Here is a 17,175-nt window from a genome sequence, read left to right as displayed (position 1 = left end):
GGAACAGAAATGGGAAGGAAATGGTGGCTGAGGGTAGGGGTGATGACGGGCCATGTTGGCCAAGGTGACCACACAGCTTTTAGGGACTTTCAGTCCAGCTCAAAGACTCCAGCTCCACTGGTGCCTGGGAAAATTGAGGGGAGTCCCCCAAAAACACCCACACTCCTGGCCAGCCTGGTCTCCCTGGCCACCTCCCTCTAGGCTCATGGTGTCACCCAGCACCCTGATGGTCAAAGTCTACTCACTCATCCCCTGTGCTCATCAGCAGGAAGCGTCAGTCCCTTCTTCTGCAGGAACAGACACAGCAGAGGAAGCCCCTTAGTGTGCTTCCGGGGGAGGAGGAGTGTCTGCTGAGACCCCCGGGTGGGACCTGTCATTTGAGTGCTCCAGGCCTGGGTTCAAATCCCACCAGGCCTGTCCTCCAGGGAGCCTCTGCTTCCTCTCATTTATAGTGGACACAGAGAGCCCTGTCCTCACAGCGGCCCAACACCCCTCAGGACATCTCTCTCTATGGAGGAGGGGACCAAGGCCGCCCAGTGAGCTGGCGGCTGGGAGTGGCGCTCTGTTCCCTGCAGCTCCGATGACACGAATGTCAGTGGTAAGGTGGCTGGCCGACACGGTGGTGGCTGCTGGGCTCCGTGGGGCAGCACGAGGTCTTTGTGCGCAGGATGTGTACTAGGGATGGCAGACCCTCGGGCACTCTCTGGTCTCTGCTCCTCGCTCACCTGGGACCTTCTCTTCAAGCTGAGGTTAGTCCAGGTGCCCAGAGGCCTGAGGCGCAGGGAGGGGGGCGAGCAGGTGGGTGACACTGCACTGGCCCACAGAGACAGTCCTCGTCGAGTTCCACCAATTGTCGCTTGGTGGATCACAACCCCCCCCCCCATGTGGCTGTAAACCCCAGAGCATGTGGTCACCCCCCACCGGGCTCGCATGTGCCCTGAGGCTCCACACCCTGTCAGAGTTGCAGGCAGTGTGCTCAGACGGGCTGTGCACGGGACCCACATGGCCCACATGCAGGGTATAGTGTGCGCACTAGCGTGTGCATGAGTGTGCACGGGTGTGAGCCTGTGCAAGAGAGCTGAGCAGGGGACCTGGAGACGGAGCTCCCATGGCTCTCCTCCTTCACACCTGCAGACACAGCCCTGGCTGTGGTGAGGGAGCTGGCGCTTTGTGTGACCACAGTCAGAGTTCCTGTCAGTGGTGACCGGACCGGCCCCGAACTGCAGGGCACAGTGGGGCTGGGAGTCCCCGAATGCACGCAGCCACACGCACGCCCACTCACTCACACGCAGACACACACGCACACGTACACACTCACACGCAGACCAATACGTGCATATATACCCACTCAGAAACACATGCACGCACATGTACACACTCAAACGCAGACCTGTACACACACATATACACAGACACACATACAAGCAGACACATATGCACACACATACACACTCACACTCATGCAGACCTATACACACACAGAGACATACACACGTGTACACACACACAGGCACATATACACACACTTGGACACATGCTCACGCACACTTGTTCTTAGACATACACTCATACACACACACACACTCAAGCACACTATGTACTCAAATACATATCTCTGGACTCCCACTGGTACACACTCATTCACTCCCTTGTAAGCAGATGCACACACCTGGCCTCCAGAGGCTAATGAGACCCTTGTTGGGTGCCCCATGGCCCTGGGCTGGCAGCCCCAGCACAGGTCAGAAACATCACTGCCGCCACCCAGCCCTGCATGGGCCGGGGCCAAGTCCCACCTGATAGGTCCTTAAGTCCCAAAGGCCCGGTGCTTTAGTCCTACTTTATAGACTAGAACAGCAGGGCTGGTAGAAGTGCACCGGGCACTCACTGTAGGCCAGTCTCGGTGCTTCTCACGGATCAGCCCATGTCATCATCCCAACACCCCCTGCTGTGTGCGTCAGCATCACCCCCCACACCACTGATGAAGACATCGAGGGCCTGCAAGACTGAGTAACTCACCCAAAGCTACACAGTCAGTAAACACTGGGAGGTGGGGGTGGGCTTGCCAGGGACAGGCACTCCCCCAGCCTGGCATCCGGCAGGCCCTAGGGGCTGGTGGGCTCACAGCACCACACACATAGCCCATCCATTCTCCCCTCTCAGTTCCCTGCCTTCGTCTTCCCAGAATCTTTCTCCATAAGAGAATCAAAACCAAAACCTCCTACAGAGGCCGGAAGCCGGTGACCAGCCATGACGGAGGGAAGGGGCATGAACCGGGGCTCATGAGGAGAGCCCCCCCAGCCCTTCATCTCCCTGCCAGACCCCCAAGCATATGCGCACACATACACACTCACACACCACCCCCCCACCGGGCACACACACTCGCTCAATGTGTACGCACACAGGACCCAAAGGCTAGGCCAGTCCGCCAGCATATACAATGGGAAGGCGTACCCCAACCTGGGCCCCCAGCTCCCTGCCAGTTGCAGGCTGAGCAGCCCATGGTGGGACGCAGTGGGGCTCCCACTGTGCCCCACCCAGCTCTCAGGGCTCTCCTCAGAGCCTGTCAGCTCTGGAGTCCAGAGCTCAGCCTCCCATGCCGTTCTGGAAACACGGGGCCAGGGCCACCTCCCAAGCCCCCAGTCCATGGGCTGCCCCACTAACCTGAAGGCAGTGAGCCGGCACATGGCTCTGCTCCTGTCCGTGGATAGGCTAGGGGCAGGTGTCCTGAGGCCCCAGGAGGCCATGGGACTCAGGGGTCACAGGGCAGATTGGCAGCCTGCCTCCCCCAGGCAGGGGAGGCCTGATGCCCCGACATGTCCCTGAGCACTGCCGGGGTCCACAGCTCCCTCCAGCTGACGGCCGCCCACTACCTCTGGGGCCTGCGGCTGCCCGGGCTTCCTCCCCATGCAACACTTCCTGTTGCCGGGTCCTCCCAACAGCCCCGGCTAGCCAGCACTTCCTGCCTTCTACCCTCTAAGGTCCCGAGGCCCAGCTGAGACTCAGGGCTGCACCTTGGCCTGATGGGGTTTAGCCAACCCTTCTCCCATCCCATATGGGGTCAGAGACCCAGTGCCCCAGGTCCCAGGGTGCCCTGGGAGGAAGCTCCCTGCTGGTCCTCCAGCATACACACTCCCATGGCCACCTTGGCTTCTCTCCAGCAAACCCGCAAAGCCCCTTCCCAGCCAGACTCTGTCTCCTTGGCCCCAGAAACCCTGACCCCACCAAGAAGCCGGTGCTCACATCCCATGCAGGGAGCTCACTACCCACACCTCTCTGCCCTTTGACACCAACATCGGACTGAGGAACTAGGTTCCCAGCGTAGGCGCAGGCATCTCCCTTCACCCTCCCTCCTTACTCTTCCACAGGCCAATTCCACTCTCCTGCCTGGCACAGTCTCTGTGCAGAGCTGAACTCACATGCCTCTAGTGGCTCACATCCCTCTCTGTGGCTCCGCCAGTGTCAGGACCTACCCCAGGTCCCACTTGGGCCTGTCCCAGGCCAATGCTGCCCCACCAAGGCGGCCTTCCTCCCCTGCCCAGACCCACAGCCAAGAAAGAGAGCGGCGGGGGCAAGGCCGGGCTGTTTGGTGCTGAGCCCCCACATCCCCTGCCTCTCCTCTCCCGAGCTGGGATCCCACAAAGGACAGGAAGCCAAAGGAAGGGGCACTCTGCGATGAAACCCACAGCAGGATCTGAGGGTTAGAGAGGCCAGACCATGGGGTCCCCAGGGAGTCGCTAACTGTCTCATCCAGTAAGTTTCCTGGGGTATGCCCTGCACGATCGACCATGTTGGCACCTGGCCATCCCCCACATAGTTGTCACTGGGGCTCTGGTGGAAGGCAGCTCCCGGGCTGGGGGGGCCTCCCACTCCCACTCTGTCCACAGATCCAGACCCCTGCCAAGCCTGTCATGCCCCCAGGGCGCAGTTTGGGGTCACAGACTGCCTGCTATCTCTTGGAGGGTAGGGAACTTAGACTTTGTGGCTGGGCACGGCCACCCTAGCCTCCCCACGCCTGAGTCAGCCTCAGTGCCCACTGGTGGCCATGACAGACAGAGGCTTAGAGGTGGGCCTCTTCCCCTTGTTCCCCTTTGCAGTCTGCCCAGGGAGGAGAGAAGACCCCAGAGCAAGACACACTGGACACTCAGCTACCTCTATCCTGTGCTGGCCGTTTGGCCTCAACCTACTTAGCCCCTCTGAGCCTGTTTCTCCGTCTGTGCAATGGGTGCTGAGGGCTGAGATAAAGTAGCAGGTGAGAAGCCCCTGGGTCATGATCCAGCCAGGACAAGGCAGGATGGCAGTTCTGGGCTGGAGTGGGGGCCTCTAAGGGCTATGGGTTGGAGGGGTGGTGGCAGGCCCAGCAGGTAGATTAGGGGATGACCTCAGGGGCAGGCAGGTCTGACAGAGGAGGTGAAGTTTGCTGGGAGGGACTGACTGAGGGGAGGAAGTCAAAGACAGGACAAGGGCTCAGAGCAACATCCAGGGTGGGCAACAAGGTGGCTGAGGCCCAGGGAGGCTGGGTGACAGGCGTGGGGGTGAGAACTGGCCAGGACAAGAACCAGGAGCCAACCAGCTCTCCCTGGGATGTACTGGCCCTCACTGGACAGGAAGAGGGATGGATAAGAAGGCCTGAGGTAAAGGCAGCAGCTGGCATCCCCATGGGGGTCAGATCCATGTTGGCCTCTTCTCCAGCTTTAGTGTCCCTATGGGAGCCTGAGGTCAGAGTTCTGGGCTGCTCCACCTCTTCCCTGGGCCTCAGTCTCCCCACCTGCCCTCCTACCTCCTGAGGCAGCACTTGACCTTGCAGCAAATCACGCTATCATCTCTATTCCTGAAAACAGAGCGCTCTCCACTAATGGCAGTGCCATGACCTTTTACAGGGTGTAGAAACAGCCATGGAACTGATCCCACACCAGCATCCAAGCAGCAACACGAGTGGGGCTGGGGCAGGGCTGGGGTCCCCACATCAGATGGCTCTGTCTTCTACCCCGCCCTCCCTAAATCGCAGCTCCTCCCCTCCCAAGGGCAAGCCCCTCAAAGTGCTGTCTTGGGGACCCCTCCACTTCCCCAGACTTAGGACTTACCACGGTGGGTGGGAGCAAGCCAGCAGGACCAGGCAGGGGCCAAGGGTCAGCCTGAAAAAGGAAGAGAGAGGGAGAGCTTTCAGTCTGGGTTCCTGGGGTCCTCAGTCTGCTCAGGGGCAAGGCCAACGCCCAACACCACAGCCCCTCTGCAGCTGGGCATGGAGTCGGCCTCAGCGCTGTGCCCACAGCCACGAGGCTGGTCCTCTCTGCATCCCCACTGCTCACGAGGACATGACCGTTCAGGAGGACGGGGCCAGACCCGCGCTGCTCACGAGGACATGGCCGTTTGGGAGGATGGCACCGGCCAGGCTGACCGCAGACAGCGGAGGTGCGAGGAATGGGACCACGTCCCCAGGAACCCTAGCCCCGGCTCTCCTGTAGGCACCCTGGGCCCCCGTGCCCGTCCCGGGGCCTGCCTGCCACCTGCAGGGGCAGTTCAGGCACTGAAGGTGTCAAGGAGGGCCTGCTGGGCTCAAGGAACGGTGGCTGGTGACCATATTGGGAAAAACCTCAAGATCTCAAATAAGATGCTTCGTATCAGCTCCCCCTGCAGGGCCTGGGTCTGCCCAGAGCCAGCCCTAGGACCCCCAACCACACACCCACTCCTCTTTCTGGCCTTTCCCTTCTCTCCATACCTGGGGCTGAAAGCTGCCTTCCAGAGAAGGAAGCCACGATGATGTACCAGGTGGAGGGAGTGGGTGGTGTGGAGGGCAGGGCCCTGCTGGGGTCACCTGGTGTAATGGGCTACGTGGGGGTCCCCAAAGAGCTGTGTCAAAGTCTTAGCCTCCAGAAACTATGAATGTGGCCTTATTTGGAAAAGGGACCTTTGTGTATGTCATTAAGGATCTCATCCAGGATTAGCCAGAAGTGCCCTCAATCCAACGGCACATGTCCTTCTGAGAAGAGCAGACAGAGAAGATCATATGAAGCCCAAAGGGCAGACTGAGGCGAGGGGGGCATAAGCCAGAGATGCCGCAGATGCAGATGCAGACGTCTGCAGCTACCAGGAGATGGAAACGGCAGGGAAGGAAGGGCCCTCTTCCAGAGCCTGGGGAGACAGCGTGGTCCTGGTGACACCTGGATCTGAGACTTTGGGGCTCCAGGACTCTGGGAGAGTAAACGTCTGTCATTTGAAGCTCCCAGGTGTGGGACTTTGTTAGGGCAGCCCTAGGAAACTATTACACATCAGCCCCCCCACCCCCAAAGTCCTTTCCCAGGACCAACTTCATCTCAAGTCCTGGGTGTGTCCTGCAGGGAGAGACCCAGTCTGGGGAGAGTCCCCACCCCGCCCTCCACCTCGCCTTGGGCATCTAGCTGGTTGCCCTCCTCCAGGCCGGACTCCCCCCAACACCCCCACCCTTCCCAAGCACAGGATTGGATGCCAGCTCCAGCTCCCACCCATGAAATTTGCTAAGCCCACTCCTGCCTCAGCCTCTGGCCCACACCCCGGCCCAGCCCTTCCTTGGCACAAGTCCAAGTACTTGGGGTCCAGCCCTGCTTCCTGCCCCTTTGTACCTTCATGCCCCATTCCCAGTATGTGCAATCTCTTCCACTCGCAGACTAATGCTCCCTCATCCTTTGAAAACAGAACCACCTAGAACAGCACACCCTTTGAAACCTCCACGTCAGTGGCATAGCCTTATGCCCTCCCACGGATGTCCCCAGCCCTCCCCATCAGCCTGGCTCCCACCACATCCCCAGAGCCAGGTTGGTGCCTGGCCCACGGCAGGCCCAAAAAACAGATGGATGGACCAATAGGTTCAAAGTCACGTCTACTCACAGGGCCATCGCCCTGACATGGTCTAACTAACACATGCCTAGACAGTCCCTCAGAGCTACAGTGAAGAACTGTGACCCAGAGCTAACTGGACCCTCGACGAGAACCAATGTCCAGGGTAGGCTACAGCCGAGGCCCACCTGTGCCCAGGACCTCTCCTTGGGGAGATGACCACTAGCTGGCAAGCAGCCGGTGTTCAAGACCGACGACTGTGGAATGCAGAGCAAGTCACCAGTCGGAGCCTGCCAGTGTCCCCAGAAAGACAGTGGTGTGCTCAGGTCTAGAAGGTCCCAGGAGTTTCTCAGGGCTACCCAAGGTAGAGGCAGGAAGCATCCCAGCCACTCGTGTGTCCAAGGGCAAAGGAAATGAAGGGAAGGACAGAAAGAGGCCCCGTGCCCAGCTGCCCACATGGGCGCTGGGCTTCTGGGCCAAGCTAGGGGCAGGGCTGGGATTTCTGCTCTGGGACGCTTGGCGCCCAAGCTGTGTCCCCACAGAAGACCCTGCAGCACCCCGGAGTCCTTCTCTCCCAGGCCAGGCGTGTCTGCCTCCTGCCAACGTTCCCAAGCTGGGCAGCGGGCATGGTGGGCATAGTGAGGGGCAGGCTGGGTCTGGGGGAAGTGCTAATTGGCATTGTATCTGGCCAAAGCCACACTCCTGCCTCAGACTGAGAGCCTGCAGAGGCGGGTCAGGATTCACACTTCAGTTCATCAAAACATAGACAAGATTGCACCTTTTAATCGCTTGAGAAAAAATTCTCCAGAGCACTGATGTGTGGGCCCCATCTCCCCCGCTACCCACCCTGCTCCTGCCAAGTTCCCAGCCTGCTGCCCGCAGAGGCTGCCTGCCTCTCATCAGCCTTGTCCCAGAAGTGCTACCCCCAAGACAGGCCCTCAGTCCTGCCCACACCAGGGGATCCTGGGCTGCCCAGCAACCCCGGAGAGGCCGGAGAGCATCGCAGAGACCATACAGGTGTCCCTAGGGACTCCGAAACTTGTGGCCCACTTTGAGCCTCCGCTTCCTCCTCTGAGGAGTGGGGCTCATGGCTCTGGTGCGGTGTTGTCCCAAGGACCACCTGGCATGGCTGGTGAGGAGGGACACTCCAGGGGCCTCTGGTCGCTGGCCTTTTGCTGGCAACTCCGTCAGCATGGTCATGCTGGAAAGGGGAGCATTCTGTCCAGCCGTCCTCCTCAGAGCTGGGTGACACCTCCCCACCCCACCCCAACGGGTCTGGATCCTTGAGCACTCCAGACTCCTTGCCCACCTCCGGCCCCATTCCCAGCTGCACTCCTGTAGTGGTGGGAGCACACAAACACACACACACACACACACACACCCTTTCTCTCTCTCTCTGGCCTCCAGCTACACTGGGACCCCTGCCCAGCCCCCAGGAGAGACTGCCCCTCCCTCATCTCTCTCTCCAGCAGGTGGCAAGGACAGCCCCTCCCTGTGTTCACCTCCTGCGAGGTGCCTGGCACAAAGCAGGTGGGGCGGGTAGGGGAGCAGGGGGGAGGTGGTCTCTCTGTATGAACGCCTAAAAACCCACCCTGACTGGCTACGCGCCCCTGAGTCTTCATGGCACCTAGTTCAAGTGCTCATCTGCTGAATCAAACCCTTCGTCTTGTCTCAAGCACTCCAGGGGGCCTCTGGCTACATGACAGATGCCCAGTATGGGGGTTTTGGCGCCCACCAAACAGGGCCTGGACCCCTCCCAGAGGGACTTCTCCCAACCTGGTGCCCATCCCTGACAAGGCAGACATGGGGTCAGACCATGCCCCTTCACACCCTGAGAACCCGCTGGGCCATGCTGAGGCAGGTAAGGCTGCCCAGTGCCACCGCTGCCCTCCCAGGGGTCAAGGGGATGTGGTCGGCCAGGAGACCTGCAGAGCACCTTTGTCAGGAGACACGGAAACAGAGAGATCATCTCCTCTGAGGTCAGACACAAGCTAACCTCTGGCCAGATGAGGAACCAACAGAGAGTAAGACTTCCCCAAAGCTAGCGTGCTCCACCTCTGGCCTTCCTGGGCCACGGTGCTCAGGTCATGCCACACTGACTCTCTACACTAAGTAAGAAGTCCTGCTGCGGGGCGGAGAAGGCTCCAGAAGATGGTTCTGGTGCTGGAAGCTAGCTTGCCTCCCTAGCCAGACAGGGCCTGGCTCCTGCTCCCAGCCCCAGGCTAGCCTCCTTAGGAACAGAGTCTCCTGGGGACACCTCTCCCACACGCACATCCTGTGGGGACAGACACCCCAATTGCTGAAGCCAAGGCAGGGGGTCATTAAGGCTGGGATGCTTTCCTTCCTGTAGTCTCCTCTTGTTACAGAAGACCAAGTCAAGGGGCCAGGACAAGGGCCTGGAATGTCCACCCAGCACCGATGCGTCAGCTCCAGGCCCACTCGGTCCCCAGCTGCTCAAGGGTAAACACTGCCCTGCTCTCCCTCGTGAGGAAGTAGAGGCTAAGCCAGACTCATTGTGGACACCCAGCTGGTGCTGCCCGTGGCACCCACACCACACAGCCTGGCACTTCCTGCCCAGGCTAGCCCTAAGGGGACAGAGGACCAGGAGCCCCAGAGCCTCCTCTCAGGAAGGACAGTGGGTCCCACCGAGCAGAAAATGTACCAGCCGAGAGGGCAACTGGAAGAGAGCTGGGGCTCTAGGCGGTATCGGGGCTCTGGGCAGGCTGCAGGACACGGGCTGGGACAGATGTGGGGTGCAGGTCCTTGTGGGACCTGTCCTTGAGGGCTCCGAGTCTGCTTGTTTTCAACTCACGTCCAAGGCCCAGGGGAGCCCAGCCAGGAGACACTCGGCCACAAGCTCCCACCCTCAGCCCTGCTCACCACTGCTAGTTCCCACAGGGGAAGGGGTCTGGAGCTCACCTCAGAATGAGGTCTGGTAAAAAGAAGAGCCCGAGGCCTCAGAGTCTCCACGGGGAACGGGGCTGTCCCGAGAGCTGCCGGGCTAAGAAGTGCAAGCAGGGCTGAGGCCAGGCACTCTGTGCTAGGGCTGTGTGGACAAACAGGTCCACACTCCAGCAGAGGTTCCAATGAAGGCAGTTAGGTATTCCGGGAATAGTATCTCCATTAGAAAGAGGGTCTCCTACAGAGCCATGAAGGAACCCCACTGGAGAGCTTAAAAAAACACAGCAGGAAGATCCAGAGGATTGGCGTTGTTGTCCATCACTGGGCTGGGCTGGGCTGGGTGGCAGTCACAGGGTCTGGTCCCTCCTCTACATAGCATTACCCCAGCCCCCAAGTTCTTCTGGTACTGGGGCAGAGGGAAACAGTCAGGGTACCCCTGCCAGTAAACACTGCACCCTTCACCCCAGGGTCCAAGCTGGACTCACCCTCCATCCGGGGCTCCCAACTGCTAGGGAGGCAGCCACTTGTGACTCACGTTCCTGTGACAAGCATTCCACCCAGACACAGTGACACATCAGCCCGCGAGTCCCAGAAGCAATCTTCCACATGAAGGAGCCAAGCAAGGAAATCACATGGAGGGTGTCACGGACAGGAAGCAACTTGTGCAAAGGGCCTGGGGTTGAGGTAGGAGGAGGCATGCACCTTCACACAGAAGGAACAAAAGCAGGAACAACATAGCAGAGTTGTTTATCAGGGCCACCCGCTCAGCTGGGTGTGGATGAGATCTCAGACGTGCCCCCAGGGAGACGGTCCAGGCCAGGGTCCTATTCAGGCCTAGGCTCCAGTCCTGGCTTCATTTATCTGCACTGGGGACTTGGTACAAGTCACTTCACACCTTAAGCCTCGCTTCCTCATTCCCCAAACGGACTGGATGCTAATGGCACCCTGAGGACCAAAGAAGACGGCTCACAGGGACCCTAACATAGGCACTAGGCCCAGTACTGGGTCTTAGCTTAGCCCAGATCTCAGCACCAGGGCAAGATGACAAGGGAACACTGGGGATACGGACGCCATGAAGCTTATGCTAGGGTTGGAAGGGGGTAGAGGAGGTGGCCAGAGAGATCCAGCCCCACTGCTCCTCACAGGAGCCAGAGGTCAGCCATGATGCGCACACCCTACAGACCCCTGCTGTGTGCCCGGCCCAGGCCAAGGCAGCTGCACCAGCCCTCCACAATGGCAGCCACTTGCCAAGGCATCTAGGGCTAGGCCACCAGGGACACAGCTGAGACCCTGCAGCGGTCAGCGGCCTCGGCTTCTCTGCCATCTGTCCTACTACCCATCTCGTTAGTATCTTTCCTGCCACACAGGAGGAAACCATGGCACTCCTCAGCCCTTTACCCTTCAATGGGGCAGGGTTCCTGGGTCAGGGCAAAGAACACCAGAGCCCAGGGAGGCAGGTGGTGTAGCCCCCAATCTGGATCCTCTGACTGGGGGTCTGACCACTGTGGGTCCCTGGAGCCCTCCCTCACCAGGAACCCCAGTTCACCATCTGTCCAATGGGGTTCTGGCCTCTCGCTCCCCCTGCCCCAGGCCAGAACCCAGCCCCGGGGTCCACAGGAGAGTCCCTTCCCTTCTCCTGCTCTTTGCAGCCTTTCCCAGTGAGATCTTCTGTTTTAATCCACTTGCTGTTACCCTTTTATCCTGAAGGCTAATGTTTTTAAGCTGTTTTCAGATCACTTTTGTCTTTGACACTATTGATTAGTTTTGACTGAGTTCTTTATCTTACTGCACTTTCTTCTGCTTTTGGTCACATTTTACTCAGTGGCCTCAGGAGGTGTCCCACCTGGGCGGGGTCTTGCCCACTCACTAGCTACCTCCTCGGGTTGCCCACAGAGAGGGGGGCACTGTGGTGACAGGCAAGCCCCCCCCCCACCAGCCCAGGTTGTCCTGGACAGGGCCGGGGGCGGGGGGTGCGGAGACAGGCTGCAGCCACTCCCAGGCCTGGGCTCCTGAACAGAGACAGGGAGACAGGGAGACAGGGACAGACCCAGAAGGGAGGGAGCTGGAGAGAGGGCACAGGAAGAGGAAAGAGAGAGGGGCAAAAGAGGGAAGGAGGATCAGGCCAGCCCCCTCCCTACCCCCCAACCCCCCAGCAGAGGAACTGAGAGCAGCATGTTCCTCCTCTGCCTTGGGAACCCCGGGGCCTGGACGCTGGATAAGATGACTCACGGCTGCTGGCTCCTGTCCGCCCCTCAGCGCAGGCCCACAAGGGAACGGGACTGTTCCCAGGCGCCCTCACACTGCCCCATTGTTCAGAGGCCCAGGGAGGAAAAAGTTCTGGCGAGGGCCCCAGGTTGGCGGGAAAAGGGGTCCGTCCCCAGTCTCCCCTGCCCAGTGCGATCTAGGCCTCCATCGGGGGGATCTCCACCCAGCCATCCTGCTGTCCTCCACACTGTCCCCTTTCCAAGGCCAGTTGTCCTGCGAGATCCTGTACCCCAGGCACACCCTCCCATTCCCCCTTCTGGCTCTGAGTCCATGTCCCAGACACAGCAGAGAACAGGTTCTCAAAGGTGACTATAGTCAGGGTCAAGTTCAAGGTCCTTACCCAGCTGGTGCTCCACCACACTGCACACCTCAGCCTTCCCTGACTTCCTCTCACTATCATCTCTACCTGACAAACTCCTGCCTGGTCTTCAGTCCCAGCTCAGATCACCCCAAGGCACTCCCTGATGCCCCACAGTCAGGCTGGGGGTTCTCAGAGCCAGCAGGTCTAGAAAAGAGGGTCTCAGGTGGGAGCTCACCCCACTGCTGCCCAGGGCCAGGTCCTTCCTGAAGCGTGGAAGGTTCCAGCCAGGCACCCAGACCCGTATGAGCCCAGAGCCAGAGCTCTCCCAGGCTGCCTGCCTCCTCTGCATCCTACCTCCTGTCCAAGAGCCTTGGAAAGCTTCACCAGATCCCCACAGGCCAAGTGCGTGCCTCGCCCTGCCCCTCGCGGTGGACAGAGCGGACACTCTGCTTTAGCACTCAGGCACGGAGGCTTCCACTCGTCAGCAGAGCAGGAACCAGGCTGTCGCGTGCCAGCACCCAAGGCCTCCTCCTGGCAGAAAAGCTGCCACGAGGCTGGGGCAGCCTGCCCTGAGGGGGAAGGGGGTACAGCAGGGGGGCCGAGTGCTACAACAACACCCTCCCTTTCCCTAGGGAGACAGCCATGGGCTCACACCACTGTGGGCCAGAAAGGCCGGCAAAGAAGACTGGGGTGGGGGTGGGGTGTGGTCAGTACCCCAGGCCCCAGGGCTACCCCAGGCTTCACCCGCAGCCCTAGGGGTCCCTCAGTCTCACCCGCAGCCCCAGGGGTCCCTCAGCAGGGGGTCAGCGGACCCCTATCCCCACCACGCACCTAGCCCTCCTGCAGGTCTAACCCCCCCCCCCCCCCCGACACACACGCTTCCTCATAGCCATGGCTGCAGGGAGCCGGGGGTCTGTGGGAGGGTCTCCAGACTCCAGTGAGCTTTGAAAATAGAAACCAAGCCCTGGGACGCCTGGGTGGCTCAGTGGGTTAAGCAGCTGCCTTCAGCTCAGGTCATGATCCCAGCATTCTGGGATGGAGTCCCACATTGGGCTACTTGCTCGGCAGGGAGCCTGCTTCTCCCTCTGCCTCTGCCTGCCTGTCTGCCTGTGCTAGCTCTCTCGCTCGCGCCCTCACACTCTCTCTCTCTCTCTCTGACAAATAAATAAATAAAATCTTTAAAAAAAAAAGAAACCAAGCCTTGGTCTCAACCCTCCCAAGCCTCGGGGCCTGACCTCTGCATTCCCTCTGCCTTCTCCAGGCCTCTCCTTTAGAGCTTGTGCACCGATTCTGTGATACTGTGTGGGACCCTTGGCCTGGCCCCTCCTGTCCCCTTCCTGCTCTCCCACCTCATGGAGGCCCCACCATGGATGCCCCCCATGGCACCTCCCATGCCAATCGTGGGTGTTGCCCACTAGCAGGGCCAGGACCAGGGGGCCAGGCACTCTGGAGGGCTCCATGCAGGTCTCTGAGGGGTGCACGGCTCAACTTGGAGGCCGTGGCTTGGGCTTCCCAAGACCCAGCCCCCAAAGAGTGGCCCCACAGTGCCCAGCTGTGGGGAAGCTCAGCATGGGAGGGGCATCTCTTTCTCAACCCTCTTCCTTCTCTAGCAGCTTCCTGCCCCGCGGTGGGCACAGCTCCCAATGACCACAACTTTGTACCCTCTGGTCATAGTCTCAGGAAAATGGGAAGACTGGTCTCAGAGAGTCCCTGCCCCGGGGGGCAAAGCTTCTGAGACCAGGTTCCCAGGACCCCTGACTGGGTCAGGTCTCAGAGATGGCAGACTCCATTCCTCGCTCCATTGTGGACCCCTGGAGCTGAGGCCCCAGTGGGCAGCACCGGGGGCCTGCTCCCAGCCTAGGACTCCCTGTGCCCCATCACCAGACCAGAGACAGACCCCTGCCAGAAGGACCCCCCTTAGCTCGGTGTGGCAAGGAGCCGGCACTGGGGACCCCAGCCCTGGCCCACACCAGGCAGCAGTGTTGCTGTAAGGCCTCCCAGAGGAGCATTTCCTCCCTGAGCAGGACTTGGGAGAAGACAGGAGGCAAAGGGAAAGAGGACACAGATAAGGTCCTGGGATAGGGTTTCGGGCAGGGTAACGACAGCTGTAGCCTGTGCCTCTGGGCCCAGCATTGTCAGCTCTGAGAAGAGCTGGGCGCCTCAGCAGGAGGCCTTGGTGGTCTGACACCACCGGTGGGGGCCCTGAGGCCCCCTCCCAGCCAGGTCACTACCAAGCGTCCTGCCCAGGACCAAGCGGCCACCCTGCATTCCTGGAGGATTTAGGCCTGACCGTGATGGCAGCAGGAAGCTATGTCCCATCCTAGGCTAAGGGGTAGGAGACGCAGTCCCTCTGTCCACCTAGCTGACCGCTGACCTGCGTGCCAGAGCCTGGCTTCCAGTGCTGTGTCTGCCCAGCCATCCGGAAACCCAGGGAGTCAGCACCAACTGCTCATCCCTTTCTGGCCCCAACTAGAAGGAGAGGAAGGAGCTGGGTGAGGGAGGGACGGTCTTCAGGAGGCAAGGTAGGCACTGAGTTTCCTGCCACACCTCCCTCCCGCTCTGACACATGGCTGTCCTCACACCTGTCTGCTCTGGGCTTCCGGGTCCTTCCTCACCGCCCTCCTATGGACAGCCATCCAACCCTGTCAGGCCCCATCTTGGGGACTGGCTCCCTGGGCCCAAAGACCAGGTTCCCACAATGGCCTACAGGTCTGGGGAGCCCAGGCTGGCTCCAATCTTGGCCCTAACATATGCCTCTAGGAAGGCAAGCCACATTTCCAGTGGAGCCCCAAGGACACTCCACCCCAGTCTCCCATCTGTCCTATGCTGGAGCCACTAGGAGCATCGGAACCCCACAGCAGGGGCAGGCTGGCTAGCTGGGCTGCGGGATTATAACGGAAACCTTTCAGCAAGGCTGTGGCACAACAAACATGATTATCTGATCGGCGACTCCGCCATGCTGAGTGGCCGAGGACTTCCAAGATGATGGAGTGCATTTGTCTCAGACACTGAGCAGACAGTTAAATGTGGGCAGGTCTTAACAAGCCAAGTTCAAAGAGGGCCCGGCCCTGCCCCGTGCCACCTGCCTGTGGTGCTTCAGGCCTTTCGGAGTTTCTGGATATTCCGAAGTAGGACTTCCCGCTGGGAGGGCCCACGTGCACCCTCACCCTCCTCTGGGCCAGGTCTATGTGGGCCCTGGCATTCAGACGTGACCCTGTCCTTCGAGAGTTCACAGCTGCATGGTGGGGGCAGAGAGGTAATAGACTGCGTGGCGGGGGGGGTGGGGGAAGGGCAGGGTGGGCCAAGGGCTGAGCTGCTCCCTGTGGTGTCTGTCTGCCTGTGAGTCTTGCCCTCCAACCTGTGGGTCTGTATACTCCAGAGGCCCACGCTGAGCCCCGGCCTGGTACCCAGAGCACCTGGCAGAGGACTGGGAGGCAGTCCGTTCTGAAAGGCATCCAGCTCTGCTCCAAAGGCAGGAGCTGGCAAAGGGTGGCCAAAGCCCAGGCCCCTGGTCAGAGCCCCAAGTGGTGTGTGGGGCCAAAGCAAGGCCTCATCCTGGCATTTGGGGCCCCAAGGTCACCCTCTGACCTTTCCCTGCTTTGCTGGGAACAGCTAACCCTGAGGGCTAGGGGCTTAACTGGCTCTTCCCAGAGCTCAGGGCAGTGGGTGGGGCCCCAAGGGCAGTGTGAAGTGTGAGGACACATGGCCCTCTGAGCCTACGAGCAGGGATGCTGGATTACAACATCGTTTCAGCCAAGGCCGAAGGAAGGATATCCTCAAAATGGAGCTGCAGGATCCAAATGGCACAGGGTCCGCTGGGCCTGGGGGCACAGCCTCCATGGGGCCCCATTGGGAGGGCTCCTGGCCAGCATCTCCTGTGCTTTTCCCAAGGATGCCAGCCATTAGCACTGGTTTCACAAGGAGGGAACTAAAGCCTAGAGATAATCAGAGGCCGCTTCTGTGCAGGAAAGGAGGCTCCCCTCTGCTTCCTGATCTCTGCCAGCCCTGAGAAGCACCCTCCTCCTCCCAAAAGCCTGCCGGGCAGCTCAGCCCCCAACCTGGGGGAGCTCACACCATCACCGCACACACACCTCTGCCCGGGGCTGTCAGGCATCAGTTCTACCGACCCTGGGGCGGGACCTCACTCCCTCTGCAGGCTCCAGCAGGCAGGCACCCACACCCCACCCAGTGGCCTGGAACAGGCCTGCTTGGCAGCAGGCCATCCCCACCCTGGGCTCGGTAAGCGCACAATAAACATCTGATTCACAAGGAAACAGAGGGCACTTCTCAGAATTGGAGTGTGGCTGCAGGGGACAGGGGTGCGGATACCACAAGGGTGCCATGCCAGCTCCCCAGGCCCCACTGACCACCCCAGGACACTGCCCCCAGCAACCAAGCAAGCTTGTATCGTTCTAGGAGACCAGCCAGCAAAGAGTGCTGGAACCGAGCAGGCCCAGCCCATGTGGGCCAAGGGTCAGTCTGCACTGGACCCTGAACCAGGGGTAAAGGAAACACCAGTCCCGCCAGCAGGTTCCAGAATGGGCTGACCATTCAGGTGGCCTCAGGGCAGGAACTTCAGAATCCCTGGTGCCTGGGGAGATGGAAGGGGGAGACCTTTGTCACCTCAAGCACAGTGAGGGCCCTCCCCAAGGAGAGCCAGTCGGGCCTGGTCTTGCACTTGTATGGCTCCTAGAGTTCAGGGGCAGCTGGTGGAGCCTGGCGCCCAAGGCCAAAGCCTTCAGTGTGACCCCGAGCCAGTGGCTCCCACCACCTGAGGATCAGGAAGGAAGGATGATTCCTGAAGGAGGCTGAGAAGCAAGTCCATCCGTCTGTCTGGCAACCCCCTGTCTGTCCTCCCACACATGGGCCTGCAGGGGGTGCGGAGGAGGAGTTGGGGC

At 60.3% G+C, this 17,175-nt stretch overlaps 1 protein-coding gene across 4 annotated transcripts in view; it reads right to left on the bottom strand.

The window, feature by feature from the left end:
• The window catches only part of SH3BP2 (SH3 domain binding protein 2), a 35,289-nt gene that overhangs the window by 15,471 nt on the left and 2,643 nt on the right, over nucleotides 1–17,175 (bottom strand). For 2 of the 4 annotated variants that reach the window (XM_032333659.1, XM_032333658.1), the window contains one exon: nucleotides 5,082–5,132. Coding sequence is in view for 1 of the 4 variants with exons in the window: in XM_032333657.1 (XP_032189548.1) it covers nucleotides 2,662–2,744 (83 nt within the window). In the remaining 3 variants the exon portion in view is untranslated. Of the gene's footprint in view, nucleotides 1–2,661; nucleotides 2,951–5,081; nucleotides 5,133–9,729; nucleotides 9,942–17,175 lie in introns of those variants that run through there. The other 2 variants (XM_032333660.1, XM_032333657.1) reach the window with 2 other exon arrangements.

This window comes from Mustela erminea, chromosome 2, assembly GCF_009829155.1.
Source record: "Mustela erminea isolate mMusErm1 chromosome 2, mMusErm1.Pri, whole genome shotgun sequence".
Classification (NCBI taxonomy): domain Eukaryota; kingdom Metazoa; phylum Chordata; class Mammalia; order Carnivora; family Mustelidae; genus Mustela; species Mustela erminea.
The sequence above is the reverse complement of the archived record's forward strand: the minus strand, read 5'-3'. Positions and strand labels throughout refer to the sequence as shown.